General features: G+C 42.6%; 1 protein-coding gene across 1 annotated transcript in view; it reads left to right on the top strand.

The window, feature by feature from the left end:
• LOC131287225 (uncharacterized) overlaps nucleotides 1-17008 on the top strand; it is an 88898-nt gene that overhangs the window by 60907 nt on the left and 10983 nt on the right. Inside the window, exons 3-8 of the mRNA XM_058316261.1 lie at nucleotides 5592-5703; nucleotides 5791-5888; nucleotides 12822-12942; nucleotides 13916-13981; nucleotides 14089-14173; nucleotides 15303-15388. Coding sequence (XP_058172244.1) covers nucleotides 5592-5703; nucleotides 5791-5888; nucleotides 12822-12942; nucleotides 13916-13981; nucleotides 14089-14173; nucleotides 15303-15388 — 568 coding nt within the window. The remainder of the gene's footprint in view (nucleotides 1-5591; nucleotides 5704-5790; nucleotides 5889-12821; nucleotides 12943-13915; nucleotides 13982-14088; nucleotides 14174-15302; nucleotides 15389-17008) is intronic.

The following is a 17008-nucleotide window of genomic DNA, read 5'->3' as shown; positions in this document are numbered from 1 at the left end:
CGTGCCGTTCGCGAACCCGGACGGTTACGAGTACTCGCGAAGGAAGGACCGCTTATGGCGGAAAAATCGCTCGAACCAGACGGCTGGCGAGAAGGGGACCGATCTGAACCGCAACTACAGCTTCAAGTGGGATAAGCTGTCCAACGACGCCCCCACCGATCCGAGAGAGGATTCGTACCGCGGCACGAAACCGTTCTCCGAGGTCGAGTCATTGTTTATCAGGAAATTCCTGGTGGCATTGAAGGACGTCCTGGTACTTTATATCGATCTGCACTCACCCGGGAACAACATTGTCTACCCATGGTCGTACACCACGCGAAAACCGAGGGCCGAGGAAAAACTGCGCGCCATCGCCGAGGCCGGAGCCCAATTTGTGAAGCAGGAGGCAGGCTCGGAGTTCAAGGTTGGCACAGTGGCCGAGATGCAGGGCACGAGCGGTGGCTCATCATTGGACTATTGCTATGCGATTGACGTCAACGCTTGCATCGGGATGGAGGTGGGAACTGAGATCGAGATAGATCGATACGAAACCTTCCAGCTAGGCCGGGAGGTGACAGCGGCCCTTGCAGCGATGTCACTGAAGGCGAATGAGTACAAAACGGATTTCCCAATGACTCCCCCGACTCCCGAAGGTAGTCTCTTAGTTTAAATTGCACTAACTTGGCGTTTCCTGCAGTCAGCATAATTTCTTCATTTTACATCGATTTTTTTTTCATAATTACAAATATCAAGGTATATACATCAAGGTTTGTTCCAATCTTTATTCAATAGAAAAACTGTTACAATGAAACTAGAATGAAAAAAAATGGTATTTGGTATACACTATTTGTTTATCACTACTCTGATCAATTAGAAATATCTTCCAATAGAAACACTGATGACATTATTACATACAACCTTGTCCGAAATGGATTGGCATGGTCGTTTAACATACATAATAGAGTTCGGAGGAAAAACCGCGTGGACTAACTAGAATGTACCAAACTCTTATTTGATCAACCTATACATAAACGCACTCCAATTTTTTTTAAATCTTAACTCCAATACCCAGTTTGGTTTTCGCAAGGGTAAAGGGACAAACGACTGCCTCGCGCTATTGCTAACCGAAATAGAGATGGCCCGCTCTCGCAAAGAGATGATGGCCTCGGTGTTTTTAGATAGAAAGGGGGCCTTCGACTTAGTATGTGTCGATCTTCTATGCCAAAAACTACAGCCGGCAGGGCTTAGCCCGTGACTCAATACACTGTTTTTAGGGCCAGTTCGTTCGTATGAAGCTGCTCTTTGCTGGTAGTAAGCAGTCAATTGAACGCGAAAGGCTTTTGTTTGGCATCGTTAGAAACCACTTTGGGCTTGTTAAGTTTAACTTTGCCTACAGCTAAAATGAAAAGGAGATTTTTTTCTAGCAACATGCGTGACCTTATTGCTTCTGTACAAATTTTAGTTCCGCACAAAACAATTTACTGCTACAGTTGGTTTTTATTGTACCACACAGCTTGTATATTGTTTAATTAAATTAGACACAAATATATAGAGAAGTGTGTCAAATTGCTTTTTCGTTGTCGCTCCTCTACAAAAGCTTGTACATAAAAACATCGCATGGACTTCGTGAAACCAGTGGGTTTAGTAACTTAGCGTCAGACATGGTTCAACGCTTTCTTGTGACTGTTTTAGTGGCGCTTGCGCTTATCAAGGCTTCCAACACTACGCCTGCCTTCCGGGCGTTTGGCAACCTTTCACCTGGGGCTAACAGTACATTCTACAAACTGTTTTCAAGCAGGTACGTCTTCCATTCCAGTCGTGTTGGTAGACAGCCGGCTGTTAGTTCCCGGACGATAATGTCTAATGAATGTTCCTTCCTCCAGCTCGGAAAGGCAATACCGGCCACACGATTTTCTGGACCAGTTTCCTACCTACGACGAAGCAGTCACATGGATGAAATCTCTACAGAAAAAGAACCGAGGATGGGTGGCGGTGGAAAAAGTTGCCCAAACGGCCGAAGGGCGCCAGCTCCAGACGATCATTATCAATAAAGCGAGGTCGTGGAAAACGGTTTTCCTCGTTGCAAACCAGCACGCACACGAGTGGGGCACGGCGATGGCGGCCTTATACGTTATCGATCAATTGGTCAACAATTCCGACGACTACAAAGACCTGGACTATCGCTTTGCCATCATGCCGTTCGCGAACCCTGATGGTTACGAGTACTCGCGAAGGAAGGACCGCTTATGGCGGAAAAATCGCTCGAACCAGGCGGGTGGCGAGAAGGGGACCGATCTGAACCGCAACTACAGCTTCAAGTGGGATAAGCTGTCCAACGACGCCGTCACCGATCCGAGTGAGGATTCGTACCGCGGCACGAAACCGTTCTCCGAGGTCGAGTCACTGAGCATCAGGACTATCCTGGTGGCAATAAAGTACGTCCTGGTGCTTTATATCGATCTGCACTCACCCGGGAACAACCTCGTCTTCCCATGGTCGTACACCACGCGCAAACCGAGGGCCGAGGAAAAACTGCGCGCCATCGCCGAGGCCGGAGCCCAATTTGTGAAGCAGGAGGCAGGCTCGGAGTTCAAGGTTGGCACAGTGGCCGAGATGCAGGGCACGAGCGGTGGCTCATCATTGGACTATTGCTATGCGATTGACGTCAACGCTTGCATCGGGATGGAGGTGGGAACTGAGATCGAGATAGATCGATATGAAACCTTCCAGCTAGGCCGGGAGGTGACAGCGGCCCTTGCAGCGATGTCACTGAAGGCGAATGAGTACAAAACGGATTTCCCAATGACTACCCCGACTCCCGAAGGTAGTCTTTTTGTTTAAATTGGACTAACTTGGCGTTTCTCGCGGTCAGGAATATTTCTTCATTTCATATCGCCAATCGATGTTTCCAAAAAAACCATTGTCTTGTGCATTTTAGCGCTATAAACGATATGCATTCGTAATTACAAACATCAGGGTAGAAACGTCATGGTTTGTTCCAATCTTTATTAACTAGCAAAAAATGTTAGGCCAAAAATAGACGGGGCGCGCCCGAGGCGTCCGTGTCCCGAATGTGATCTACAATCTGTCAAACTGACATCTTTTAGGTCACTTTCGGCACGCGCCAGTCGATCCGCCTGCCAGGACGGATTCTTCGAGCAAGCAACTCTGCGTTCGACGTGCTGGCGCGTCCGTCGACGGTTCAATACAAATGTTCAGTTATAACTAATTCGTTGAATGGATCTAATATATAAAAGTCACCGTTGTCTGTATATATATATATATATATATGTATGTGCTCGCATCACGCGAAATCTACCGAGCCGATTTACACCAAACTTGGCAGGAAGGTAGCTAATTTTCCAGGATTGAATGATCTGAACTTCGTTTGTTGATATCTTCATACCTCCCTACCCCTCCCGAACACCTACCCTCTGAAATTAATGAAAAACAATTATAGTTCAACAATTATTGAACGGATTTTCACAAAACATGGTACAAATATTAATTACATAGGGACATTTCATGGGTTAAAATTTCATTCATCTAGGGAAAGGGGAAAGGGGGGCTCACCCACTACCCCATACCCCAAAAATGGTAAAAATGCAATATGGGTATCAATTTCGAGTTATTTATGATCTCTAAATCGAGTCGCCTCACTCTTAATGTTCAATCTTAGTCCAGACTACCTCTTCCCTCCTCCTCTGCAGTTAAACCATAAGCATGCTCATAAAAAAGCGTAAATTCTTATCACATGTATGCAACCGGATTACGCACAATCTATCAACTATCTGTACCAAACTTGGCTGGAATTTAGCTAATTTTTTATTTTTCCAAATACCCTCCTTCCCTGTCCCTCTTTCGAACACCTATCGCATAAAATGGTGAAAAATAATAATAATTCCTCAATTATGGAATAGGTTCTTATAAAAATTGGACCGCATATTACTTAAGGGTAAGGGGGACTGCCATCCTACCTCCTAGCTCAACAATGATTACAATGAATTATGGGTATCATTTTCGTACAATTTGGCGTCACTTATTCGAATGGTCACAGTTTGAGTGCTCAATCTCATGTCAGACTTCTTCTATCTTCTCCTACGAAACAAATATGCTCAATCACACAAAATCTGTCTAATCAATTCAACCAAACATAATTATAAGAAAGCCAATTTTTCAAGTGTGAAATGTCCAACATTTTTATGCCTTCTTCCTGCCTATAACTTTCCTATATTTTCTTTAACCTATCACCTGTTGTTTATTCACAGTTTTTCTCATACTTGCTTTAATAGATTAATTTCAAACGCTTGCACTAAGCTGGAAGCACAATTAAGTAATGAATGCAAAATGTATATTTACATGGTTGCCTCGACTAAACGTAATACTAAATGCACATAGCAAAATTTAAGATTGTAAAACTGAAAACTGATACTGAATGCAAACACTCTTCAGTTTGGAATTTATTTCTACCCAGATGAAATCGGGTTAATCAGCTAGTGTTATATAAAAACACACATCACACCTGCCACGCTAAGAAAGAATGAATTTTTCTTCTTGAATATCAAAAATAAAGTTTCTTTAAGCTGGCAACGCTCGTGAAAAATCGCGGGTGGTTACCTAGACGGTGCGCGTCCCACGTACTGGACGCGGACGCGTCGGACGCGCTCCGTCTATTTTCGGCCTTACAATAAAAATAGAATGGTATACACTATTTGTTTATCATCACTGCTCTGATCAATAATAAATATCTTTCAATAGAAATACTGATGGCAGTATAACATACAACCTTGTCCAAAATGGATTTGAATAGTCGCTTAACATAAATAATAGAGTTGGGAGGAAAACCGCGTGGGCTAACTAGAATGTACCAAACTGTTATTTGATAAACCTATAAATAAACGCAATCCAATTATTTTAAATCGTAACTTACTTTTGATAAAAGATGCTCTGTAGTATTTTTCATATTTTTTTTAGTTTTCACATTTATTTCAGATTTTCACCTGTTTTTGATGTAGTGATCATTTTATAATGAAAAGCTTACTATCGTTATTGAATCATCAATTGAAGATCTTATAAACATAAACATAATTTCAATTGACATAATTTGTCAAAAATCTACAACAAGTGCTTAGTTTGTTTGAAATTTTAGAAAACTGTCCTGCAATATTATTCAGCATCAAATTGGCTAGATTTTACAGCAAGGCCAATGATATTCTTGTCGGAAGGACGATAAGAGCTTTTGAAAAGTTCCAAACTTTATTTGGGATCTAAAGCTGACATCAAACTCTTGTTATCTAAAAGATGTCGAAAGTGATCTAAAAAATGTCAGTTTGACCGATTGTAGATCACATTTGGGACACGGTCGCACCGTGTTCAAAATTTCATATTACAAATGTTGGAAATAGGAGTTTAAAATCGATCTTATATTAGTTGATAATTAAATCATTCCTATTAGACGCTTATCTCGCCGGCTAGCTTGTAAGCATTAATTTGATTCAACGGCCGCATCAACCGCCTTAGGGATAGTGCAAATGATCATGCAATTAAACTCTACGCTCCATGTTATGTACCATTTTGCTCATTACACTCTTTTCCAACCCTTTTCATTGCAGCGATGAGAAGCAAATTGATTTCGCCGAGCAGCTCGAATCGGTCGCGTACGTACTTTGCGGCGACGGAACGGTAACCTACGACAAGTTCTCCCAAATATGGCATGCCAAAGGGGTAAGTTTCGCCGCGGTCCACGCTGGCTCCTTCCTGCATGCCACTAATGTTTCCTTTGCTTTGGCTTTCTCTGCCATGTTGTTGCAGATTCTAGATAAGCTCTATCGATTAATCGACATCGACTCGACCAACCAGATTTCGACCAATCAAATCATGGAGTTCATCTCAAACCTCACCAACTCACGGTAAGTGCAGGACGCATCCATCATCTGTGCTCTGGCCTGGTTTGGGGTGTTCCCGCTCACACTTAATTAAAACCATTCCATCGATCGATCGGTTCAGGATGATAATTAAATCCCATTATCCAAACCCGGCCGGTTTGGTCAACACTTCCGAACGATGCGGCCGTTTACGGTGGCGGTTGGAAAGGTTGATCAAACGCGACACCGTGATTAGTTTTTCCCAAAAAAGGCAGGACGCATTGGCCGGAGGCAATGCCGGTTAGAGGAAAAATTGAATCTCTGTAAACACATGGGAAGTGTTGCATGAAGCCAACGACCTACGTGACGCTCGCTGCATTGAATGTGCTCGAGTTGATCATCATTACGAGACTCGATCGCTTTTTACAAACCAAGTTCAAGTTGCTGGAAGATAACAGCCTAAAACGGTAGATCTTAATCAAAGGCCGCTCTGAACAGGCCAGAAGCCATGCAGGTCCCGTTCCAGAGGTGGATGGCAGGCACCAGGTTCTGCTCGTCGGCTTTTTTACTTTTTGTCCCAAACATGCCACCTCATGACCGCTCTATCGAACCAGGCGCATCTCGGGGGACGCGCCTTCAGAGCCCGTTCCCCGTTAGTCCTGCAACTCGTCATGGTTCCGCCCATGTTCGGCACCTGCCAGATGACAGCTCAGCGATAGCAAGTTCATCATCCGACCCGGACTACTGACCACTCGCCCCAACGCCGCAATCACTAATGGGTTCGATCTGCTCTGATTTTGTCCGAACGCGCCACGTCAATCAAGGTTAGTCGAGGTGAGGGTCCTCAGCTTGGCCGGGTGGCGACCGTTCGCGGGCCCGGAGGAAAACCTTTCTTGCGTTTCGATCGTGTTCGATTGGAAGCGATAAGATCGCTCAGATGCTCAGATCTGATGGACAGCGAAATTACGGTAGCTGAAGTGCTGTTGGCACAAATCACGGCGAACGGTTCGAGCCACTTCGCCGTTAAGAGTGATGTACCGTACCAGGCTGTGAGGTATAGGGCTGGTGACGAGGGATTGAAGGAAAGATCACGACACGCGGGAGAGCGACGTGATCGTTGCCAATGTCCAAATGCGGTAGCCGTGGCTATTACACTGCATAAATTAAATAACAGCCAACCAGAAGGGTGGAGGAACGAGTACCGTACCGACATTCCAGGCTGGACCGCTTTTTGGTACGTTTGAAAGCATGTCTTCGTATCACGAGAAACGAAGTTGTCGGGTGGACATCTAATAATGTGCGATGGCACACGCAAAAGTAACACTATCGTTTCTTCCATGCCGTCGTTACTAACACTAACCGGAGACGATAGAAAATAAAAAACGATTTCATCAAATGTACCAGTTCTTATTAATAAGTAAATTATGTTAGATTGGGTTCGTTATCTAGCAGAGCAAAACCGAGTCACTGATTTAAATTTAAATGTAAAAAAAATGGCATTTTATTATGTTATTGTGTTACTGTCAGTAGATTTGGTTAAAAACTTAAAAAAAAACTTTGTTTTCCTCAATGCTATCGAGCCATTTTTTATTAAAAAAGCCAACAGTTGAATGTAAAAGGGTATTTTGTTGCGAGCGGGGGGACAGAAGTGTCATAATGCAGTTAAAGCAATAATTTATTTAATAAATAAATATTTTTTAAACATTTTATTAAATTTTTTAATTGAAACAATTACGTTTATTTTGAAAAAAAATCTGTAGTTAAAATTTCAAACTGTAGATCTCTCGTGGTATCATTGTTCATGGAAAATATTTTTGTAAAACCTAAGCAAAAAGTATAATTTGGAAACAACATAAAAAACCACAGTGCAACAAAAAAGAAACAAAACCTATAATATCAATACAATCTCACCAATTTCTCCGACTTTCTTCGCATGCATCAAAATAAAACGTGTTTATTCGAAAACAACGTTGTATCCAAAAGTAATTTTTGAATTGAATAGTTCCTTTATCATGAAATAGGGTTGAATGCCATAAAAAAGGAAAAAAATACATATTCTAACAATGATATAAGCAAAATTGGGTAAATATGAGCTTTAAGAAAGAGACTTTTTGTGTCCAATCAACCAAAGATCACTTTCAGATTCTTGTGGTATCATTGAATGAAATCTATTTTTCGGTTGGTCCAATACTTAATGAAAAATTACAGAAGATGCGGTAGGCATTTTGTTAATCAGATGTATTCAAAAATCCTAAAAAATGAACGAGTCTCAGTGGTGAACGAACTGGGTGGAGAGCGAATGTAAAAGTTATCTCTATCTTTGTGATCATTATCTCGAACAAAAGTGCGATCACGTGTGGCAGGTTTGGGTAGTTTTCCATTTTGGCTTTTCATCATACCAGTTGCTGATGTTATCCACCATTCAAAGCTCTTCAAAAGAAGTAGCGTGAGCCCATTCATGAGCTTTCGTCGCGGTCATTCCAGTGCTCTCTACTGAAACTCGCTCCCGAACCTCCTCACGAAGAGATAAAGCAACGCTAGCCAACATGTTCAGTCAAATAGACTCTAGACCCCGGAGGCCAGCCCAAATGAATGCACTTTGCCGATTGACGATCGTAAATCATGCGTTCCATCGAAACCGAGAGACCCCTCGGGGCTGAACCTGGAAGAAATGGATGCTGCTGTACGTGGTCTGTTCATAAATTATGTCACGAGCAGTAATAAAATAAACGGAAACCAGATGAGCCGGACCAGAAGCCAACGCAAAGGTTCACCAATCAGCAGCAGCTGATCCGGTAGGTTTCGCTCGCAAATGGTCAATGGAAGATCATTGCCTATTCTACACTGCACGCCCCGTCCATGCTGGGTTCTATTGCCGGCGACGCACGAAGATGGCGTGCGGGTTTCGGCAGGTTTGATAAATAGCTCGCAACTGCATGATTTATCGAATCGACGCAGAGCGTGGTGCGTGAATGTTAACAAGTATATTAGAAAAAATGAAACTGCACCTTTGGTTGGAAATGCTGCTGAAATGAGCACAAAACAGGAGAGGGAACATAATTTATGAGCCGTGAAAACGCTCGTGCGCACTCACAGACAGATCTACATACCGATCAACGCAGTTGCAACGCTAAACCCGGATGATTAGGCGGGATTCGTGAAAAAGGGACTCCCGGGGGCCTATTCCAGGAGCATATCGCGGGTGTGCAAGCACATGATTCATCCCGGCCTTGGCGATCGAGCCTGAACCCGTATAATGGGGCCGTCAGGTCGTAATTTCTGCAAATGCAAAAGCTAAAGAAATGGCTCGCTTGCAAACAGAACGGACGACACATAAACATAAAACATCGGCGGTCGGACGCGATGGTCGGAATCGCGCCCCGGTTGTGTTGTGATTTCGTGATTCATTCGCATTAAAAGTTTATTGCCTGTTTGCACCCAGTATTGCCGATGATGATTGCTTCTGGTGTGCGTGATTATAATAAATAATTAATTTCTCACTGAGTTCATGTTGTTTGTGAAAACGCTACCTCATTTGGAATTGCTGGGAGAGATTTTTTGAGCTTTTGAAGCTTGCGAACATGTTTGTTACATTTGGTAGGAGAATGTCCATAACTTATGATTTGACGCAATATATTTCAAAAGAATAATTTAGAGGATATTTTTGATTGAGAAGTAAACTTTTATGCCATTTTTACTGCACGTTTAAATTCCAGATTTTTTCAAAAAATGCACCATTTTTTTCAAATGTACTTAAACTAGGACATATTTAAGAGCGCCTCATTTACAAACACTCTGTATTGCATCCGCAATAAGGAAAATTAAAATTGGTTTTGTTACAAGGTCTATCATTTTCAATGCTTGAATCCTTATTTTAACATAGTAATTTACTTGCAAAAGACGAGAGGACTGACTATCCACGTACAACAGGGAAACAAGTCTCGTAAGCCCTTAACGGGCAGGCATGACCAAGAGGTCGTTACACAAAGAAGAAGAAGAAATAGACTACTATATAATTAAAATACATTTCGTGATATAGAAAAATTATTTTTTTATAAATATAAATGATAATTTTTACTGAGATAATTAATATCATACTTTAAATTAATGGAATAACATACTTAAAATTATACTGCATTCAATATATTCATGGTTATTATGTTCGTGATAAAAAAAAAATATATTTCTTTTCTTGCAAATATTTCTTTACAATAAAAACCAAGCGATCAAGTGCGATTCAAAAAGTTTCTCTGCTAATATTTTTTGTTCGTTTGCATCTAATCTTTCACGTTCGACACTTAACTCGAAACAAGCACGTACTCGTCAACCTTTTGAACTTCGTGCCCTTCTAAAGTCGATCTCCGATCGCAGACAAACTTCTTCAACTCGAACTCCTCGATCGTCCCGGGATCGTGACCGAATTCAACCAAACCACAAAGCAGTCCTTCTCATTCACCGCGCTATACCAAGACAGACCATCTGTTTGTTTGTATAGATCGTAAGAGTCTAAACAGAGAGGGTGAAAAAAACCGTCCACAGACAACACCAATTAGGTGGCGAAGGGGAAAAGAAGCAGCTGACCCAGCTTGACACATGCTGCCGCTGAAGTAGATAATTTCTCCCATTACACGGCACGACCTATGCAAGCGATAAGCAGATTGGGAAGTCACGAGTCCGGAACAAAACCCGGCAACAGCCCTTTCATTGATCATCGATCAATTTCGTGCAGATTTCTATGTTTCTCAATTTTTTTTTACAATTGTCGCGTGGTCGTGATCGTTTGGTTGATGGTTGGTGAATCCAACCATCCACATCCAGTACTTTGCGGTTGAATTGCATTCGCTTCCACGACACTCGGCCTGAAACTACGAAGCTGTTCGAACGCGCGCGCGAGGTGATAAATGTGCCGTGGACGTAAACGAGATTTAAACGAGCGAACCACTGGGAAACGGGCTTCAACAGGCAGCTTGAGGGTGGCGCGTAGTAGCGCGAAGAATGATTTATTTGAGACAAACTTGTGGATCCTTCTTTGATCGTCGTCGCCGATCGCCACGATCGCTGATCGATGAGTCGCGAAAAAGGCAGCACCGGACCCGGCAAGCAAATATGGCTAATCAAGATTTATCGCGTGTCAGAGTTCGCCAACGCTCGGGACTTGGCACGTGATAAATGTCGGTTCAAGTTCGTGCCTGCCCATGGCCTCCCCGTGCGTTGGAATGCGATTTGTCAGCTTGAGGGATGGGTAGCAAACGTTTGCAAAAAAAAAGAGAAGAAGAAGGAAGGAAAGTTAACCTTGCTTCAGCGTGCCATACGACGAAGATCTCACTCAAATCTCCGGGAAAACACTAGCGGCATACGGATCCGTGCTGAAGTGTCGATGTTCGTGAGGATCGGACTTTACTGGAGGTCCCCGTTCGGTTCATCTTGAATTTGTGTGTACACCATTCCCCGTGCATTCTCTTCTCTCATCGGCACTGTTTGACACCTTCTCGACACGTTGAAGTGTCGCGTTGAGTGCCTGCACTTGCAACATCATTTACCGCATGTGAACCTTTCGCGGCAGCAAATTAACGACTCATGTTAACACAATGTATGTACATACACGCCATTTCCCTCCCGAATGCCACCTCTTTTTCCGCGCGCGTACCAGGGGATTAATCATGCCGAACCGCTCTCCAACATGCGTCTGGTAGGCTTTTTGTCTTATGTGATCGCGTGATGTGGTAGCCAACAGACGAGACCAGCATACAGTTCCTGTGACAACCTTCATCAGCTCTTGAATCTCCCCATGCACCCATATGAATATACATTCCGTTCCCTTGCTACCTTTGGCCACTTTGTCGATGTCTTATTTTAGACAGAATTCAACCTCAGCTTGAGCTACGTCAAAGAGAGCAGGTTAGGCAACGCACAAAGTCCTTTCTAGGTTGCCCCGCATGTGTCCGTTGAGGGAAAATATCGATCGTTGATCGATTATCGAAATATTTTGTGCGTTCACCTTAGTTTGTTGAGGTGAAGCTAAATTTAACACCAAAGCTCTTTTGTAGCTTCTGTGGCCAAATGATGATGGTTGTCTTGTGTTATGCTTCCCTGGAAGGTTTGCCCATTGATAAATGGTTATGGTGAGTGTGACAAACAATGGAAAGCGTGGCAATTCCCCGAGTGACGGAGCATAATTTGAGCATAACCAACAAAAGGGCTCGAAATACGGGAGGTGTACTGGGCGCACATTAATGATTAGGACCTGGCTGAGCATTGGTCGGCGGCTTATCGAAGTTCGATGTTTAATTAATTGGTCCCCACAATGGCATTATCAAAACGGGGCAGGCTAGAGGGGTAATTAATTGAGATCTTTTATCCAAGCCAAGCCAAAAGGGTAAAGGGCTATTTTCGCCGCTCGTAAATGGTGATCCCCCAGCTTGGGAAGTTGGGAAATAAAACCCCGAGTAATTGACAGCCCATTAAACCAGAACAACAGGTCGCGGCGGTGATCACACGGAGGAGAGCCTACCGTGCCGAATAAACCGTGCGTTCCTCATGACGCGTCCGTGCGAGCGGAGAACACACAGTTCGGATTACCAAAATTGGCACACATAACCTTTTCACAAGCAGGTGGGATGGAACCGTTTTCCATATACGGAGACATTTGTATGGCCGTCGCACGCAAGAGGAAGTTCAACTCCCGAAGTTGCATCAGCACGCACACGCACACACGGCACATCATCGCCAGTAGGGCACTTTAGCAAATTTGGTGTCACTAATTACCGGGGTGTAAAATGGCCGGACCTGCCGCTAGGGTGAGGTAATAAGGACATGTAGTTGTTGCTTGAGCAGAATGAAACGAAACACAAAGCTACAATTACAACGGTCCCATTTGCGGCGGGAAGATGTTCATTCGAATGTACGCAACGAGTGAGTGTTTACACACTGCCGCATATTAATTTCCCCTTTGCCTGCTTGCCTTCCTGAACTCCCCAGCCCACGGACCGGCTTCGACAAATCGTCCCTCGAGCGGCTGGAGCAACTGTTCATCAAGACGGTCGGCAACGAGAAGGAGATTCGCCGAGAGGAGTTTAAGAAAATTGTTACCTCCAAAAACGTAAGTATACTACAGTATGCGCTCGGGAATAGACAAGAGAACAGTTTAACCCTTAAAGCCCTTTAACCGATTGAAAAATACATTAATTGCATCCATTTTACTAGTGCAACAATAAAATTGATAAATCAAGAAAACAACAATTTTCACGGATTTTGGTTTTGTTCTGAAACATTTCGAAAACAGTTGAGATCAATTTCATGAATCAATTTTCAGCTAAAAAATAAGAAACGATCTTTTGATTTTGTTTGTTTTTCGAGAGCACACACTTTTGATTTTTTGAAAATTAAAAACAAATCCTATCTTTCCTCGTTTACACCAAGCTAACGGCGTGCTAGAGACATACATCAAAAAACAAAAAAAAAATAGATAAACCCAAAAAAAACGATAGTCAAAAAATGCTATGACTAACAGCCGTTTACAGCTCGGTAAAATCTTCAAACAATACAAAGTTGTAGCGTTTCGACGAAGTTCGATCAAACTGACCGCTTCAAAGCATTTAATCGTCTTCCGATAACAATGTATTCTAGTGTTTTAAACAATTAGTAAAGTTACAAGAAGCAAATATTAAGCATTTCACTATTTCAAATTATCCATTTAAATATTTGAAAACTGAAAAAATATGCAAAGAACTTGAAAAATTTAATTTCCATTACAATTTTTTTTCAAATTAGAATTTAAGGTTGTGCACAAATTGGAATCACAAAAATACCCTTTTTATAATTCTGAACTATTCTAAAGAGATTTCATTAATACAACATTTCCGATTTGTCGCGTTGAAGTACATTTATTTTATTCTGTACAAGCAAATTTTTAACGAAACAGAGCTTTGTATATTTTTGCGCTAAAATTGTTATACATAATTTTCATATTTATTTAGGTTGTTATGGGTTAACATTTTCGCTTTCTGCTAACGTTCCTCTCATTCTCCATCCCCCTGTCTATCACATTATGAATACACTCTTTTACTCCACAGCCATTTTTCACCGAACGAGTGTTTCAAATCTTCGACAAGGACAACTCGGGCTCCATTTCCCTGCAGGTGAGTGCTCGAGTTTCCACTGCGTCCAATTTGCATGGCCAACTTTCTTTTCTTTTGCTTTAATGAGTACCCAATTGTGTCTCGATGTTCTTTTATTTCTTCGACAGGAATTCATCGATGCCATTCATCAGTTCGCCGGTCAATCGCCAGAGGACAAAATTAAATTCCTCTTCAAAGTGTATGATTTGGACGGTACGAAAAAGAAACGCACACGCACACAATACGGCTCGATTTGTTGAAACCCTCCAATTTTTGGACGATTTATTTTTTTTTATTGTACGGCATTGTATAGGGAGGCTTGAATGATACTTAAATCGTTTTCATTTTGCTTTTTGGTTTGCTCTCATAACACCCATTCGATCGTTCAAGCACCGGTTTTAACCGACGGGCACAGGAAACAAAGATTGGTTTCGGTATCAATTGCCTCCCGAAGGAGGGATGTCTTGACCCGCCCGTGACGAAACGGACAAAGACACACACTCTTGAGTCCACGCAATGCGAACACCCTGCACTTGGCCACAATTTAGCGCCAGGGGCCAAACACTCCAAACATCGTCAACATCGACGAGAAAGAAAAACATTAATAAATAACAAACAGACGTTACCCTGACCGTGCGGAGCTGTGCCAAGGGAAAGGAAAAACTTCCTGTGGTTTCAAATTTTGTGGTTCACGCGCAACAACAACCGACGGACTGTAACCGATTGGTCCGATTTCTTTATGATCCGAGAAACCACACGCGAGCTTCCGTGCGTGGAGTGACACCGTTCGGGCCGCACATGTTCGTACAATTAAACTTCATTCATAGATGGTAGTCCTCTAAAATGGATGTTTTCAAGTTGATGTCATACTTTTAAACATTTTCCACCACAAGTGGGGTTGTCAGCTTGCCATGGTACACATCCACTTCGTGCGGAACGATTGAATCAAAACATTTGTCAAACGCATTGAGCGCTAAAATCCTAATCCCGCTCACATTAAGGGCCATCAGGAGACAAACGAAGATAGACGAGATGTGACCGAGAGCCGACAGACCAACATTTTACCTGCCCGGACTCGATAAGCATCTCTTATCGGTGTCTCATTATCTGGTTCAGGTGACGCGCGCGACAGACGACGAACCCCACGGTTGCGAAAAATTGAAGGCCCGCTCGTTCTTCAACTCGGACACCGACCGGTCGGACGAATCACTTAAAACTGCCTGGAACACGTTTTAATCTTTTGCTTCCACCCCTGTTATTCCATCTCCCTTGACGCTCTGGAACAACCGCTGGAAAATCGTGCGATCGCCGCATCCCGGGAAAATGCAACGGCACGCGGCAGGCGACGGACTGATTCAACACCGCGAGCTGCAGCACGTGATGCGGGCGTGCATGGAGGAGAACGGAATGCGCTTCTCGGAGGATCAGGTTAGTTGGTTGTGCTTCGCTCTTTACCTTCTCGTACTCTCGACTCTAAGCAGTTGGTGTTGGGTTAGACAGTGGAGCCGAGGTTCGTGGTCTGATGCATCATTATACTGACCACGCGATATGATGTCCCGGGGCCGACGGGCGGCGCTGCGACACTGTAGCTTCCACGGTGCAGCGGTAATACGGTGTTAAACTCTACGGCGTATCCACCCGCAGCTACTGACGGCTCGCTCGTAGCGGCCAACAAGCAACGACCGACGCGGACGCGGTGGGGGAATGTTTTCTTTTCCATGACAAGTGCACTCAACGCCGGAGATCGGGGATCCAATGCGAACGATTTTTCCCACTGCGGTTGCTGGTCGTATGAAAGACAGACGGATTCGTTATTTATAGCGGTCGCGACGTTCATGTATCATTTCGCACTTGGACCGCAAAACCTAACGCAAACCGAGGGAGGTTGCGATGTGGTTGCGTAGGAAAAGAAAAACCTGGGACAAAGTTTTATCATCCGCCATCCACCTTCGGTTAGCGGTGTATTTTTTTTCCACCGTTTCGAAAACGACTAATGCAGTATATTCATCATAGAGCGACGGCTGTGCAGTGCATGGCAATGCAGGTTGCTCTGCAAATATGTTTATCAATCAGAAAGAAACGATGAAAAAATGCATAACGTGTGCGCATTTGATTAAGAAAGTGGAGTACAGGCAAAGTTGTTTGTTTATGGCCATTTTCTTTGGCTATACTTTGAATGGTTTGTTTCATGTACAATAGTTACATGTAACAGGTATGGTTTTAGGCAAGGAATCATATTTGAATTTACGATTTTATATAATTTCTATTTGTTTGAAACTTTCGATGATTTATTTTAAAAAGAGTAAAGCGATAATTACCACGAAGTGAATGTAGCAATGTTTTCCAAAATTACATTCTTTTCAATTATCGATTTGAATGTAACTTTTGGCCTCGCAGAACTGCAAAATGCAAATGTGTTCAAAATAATGTTGGGTATTGGGTTGATGGTCTCAACTATTTATTTACAATATTTCTTTCTCAAGCTAGGCAGCTAAAATTACATTAATTAATTACAGCCAAATCAATAAATCAATTCCAGTTTGATTACAAACAAATCCATAAGTCAATTTTCAAAATAGTGTACCGAATCATCATTCTAAATATCGTAAAGGAATGTATTCGGTTATGGGTCAGGTTCTCTTTTATACTCAACTTTTTTTTCTAGTCAAAATTAAGCAGTAATATGAACACCAATGGAAGTCTAACTTTTCTACAAAGTAATAATACAATTTCAACCTCTAAAAGATACATTCTACGTGTGGAGTGTACCAAAAAGCAGACGTTGAAAACTGAAAAATCCTTAACGTTTGTATGTAAACTTTTTCAACCAAATAAAATCGTGTACAGAAAATTACTTTGTTGATTAAACACTGAACATTGCTCAGAGGGCTTGGTTCGTTTTTATTCTCTTGAATCTTTATTCATATTACTCAATCACTACAAACAGTTTTTGTTGATTTTCATCAAAGCATATTTTTGCAACTTTTTAGAGTGTCAATTGGTTCTAATTGTGTTGAAATTTGCTCATTGTATTATCAATATAATTAC

This window comes from Anopheles ziemanni, chromosome 2 (assembly GCF_943734765.1).
Source record: "Anopheles ziemanni chromosome 2, idAnoZiCoDA_A2_x.2, whole genome shotgun sequence".
NCBI lineage: Eukaryota > Metazoa > Arthropoda > Insecta > Diptera > Culicidae > Anopheles > Anopheles ziemanni.
Note: the sequence above shows the minus strand (reverse complement) of the source record. Positions and strands in the feature narration are given on the sequence as shown.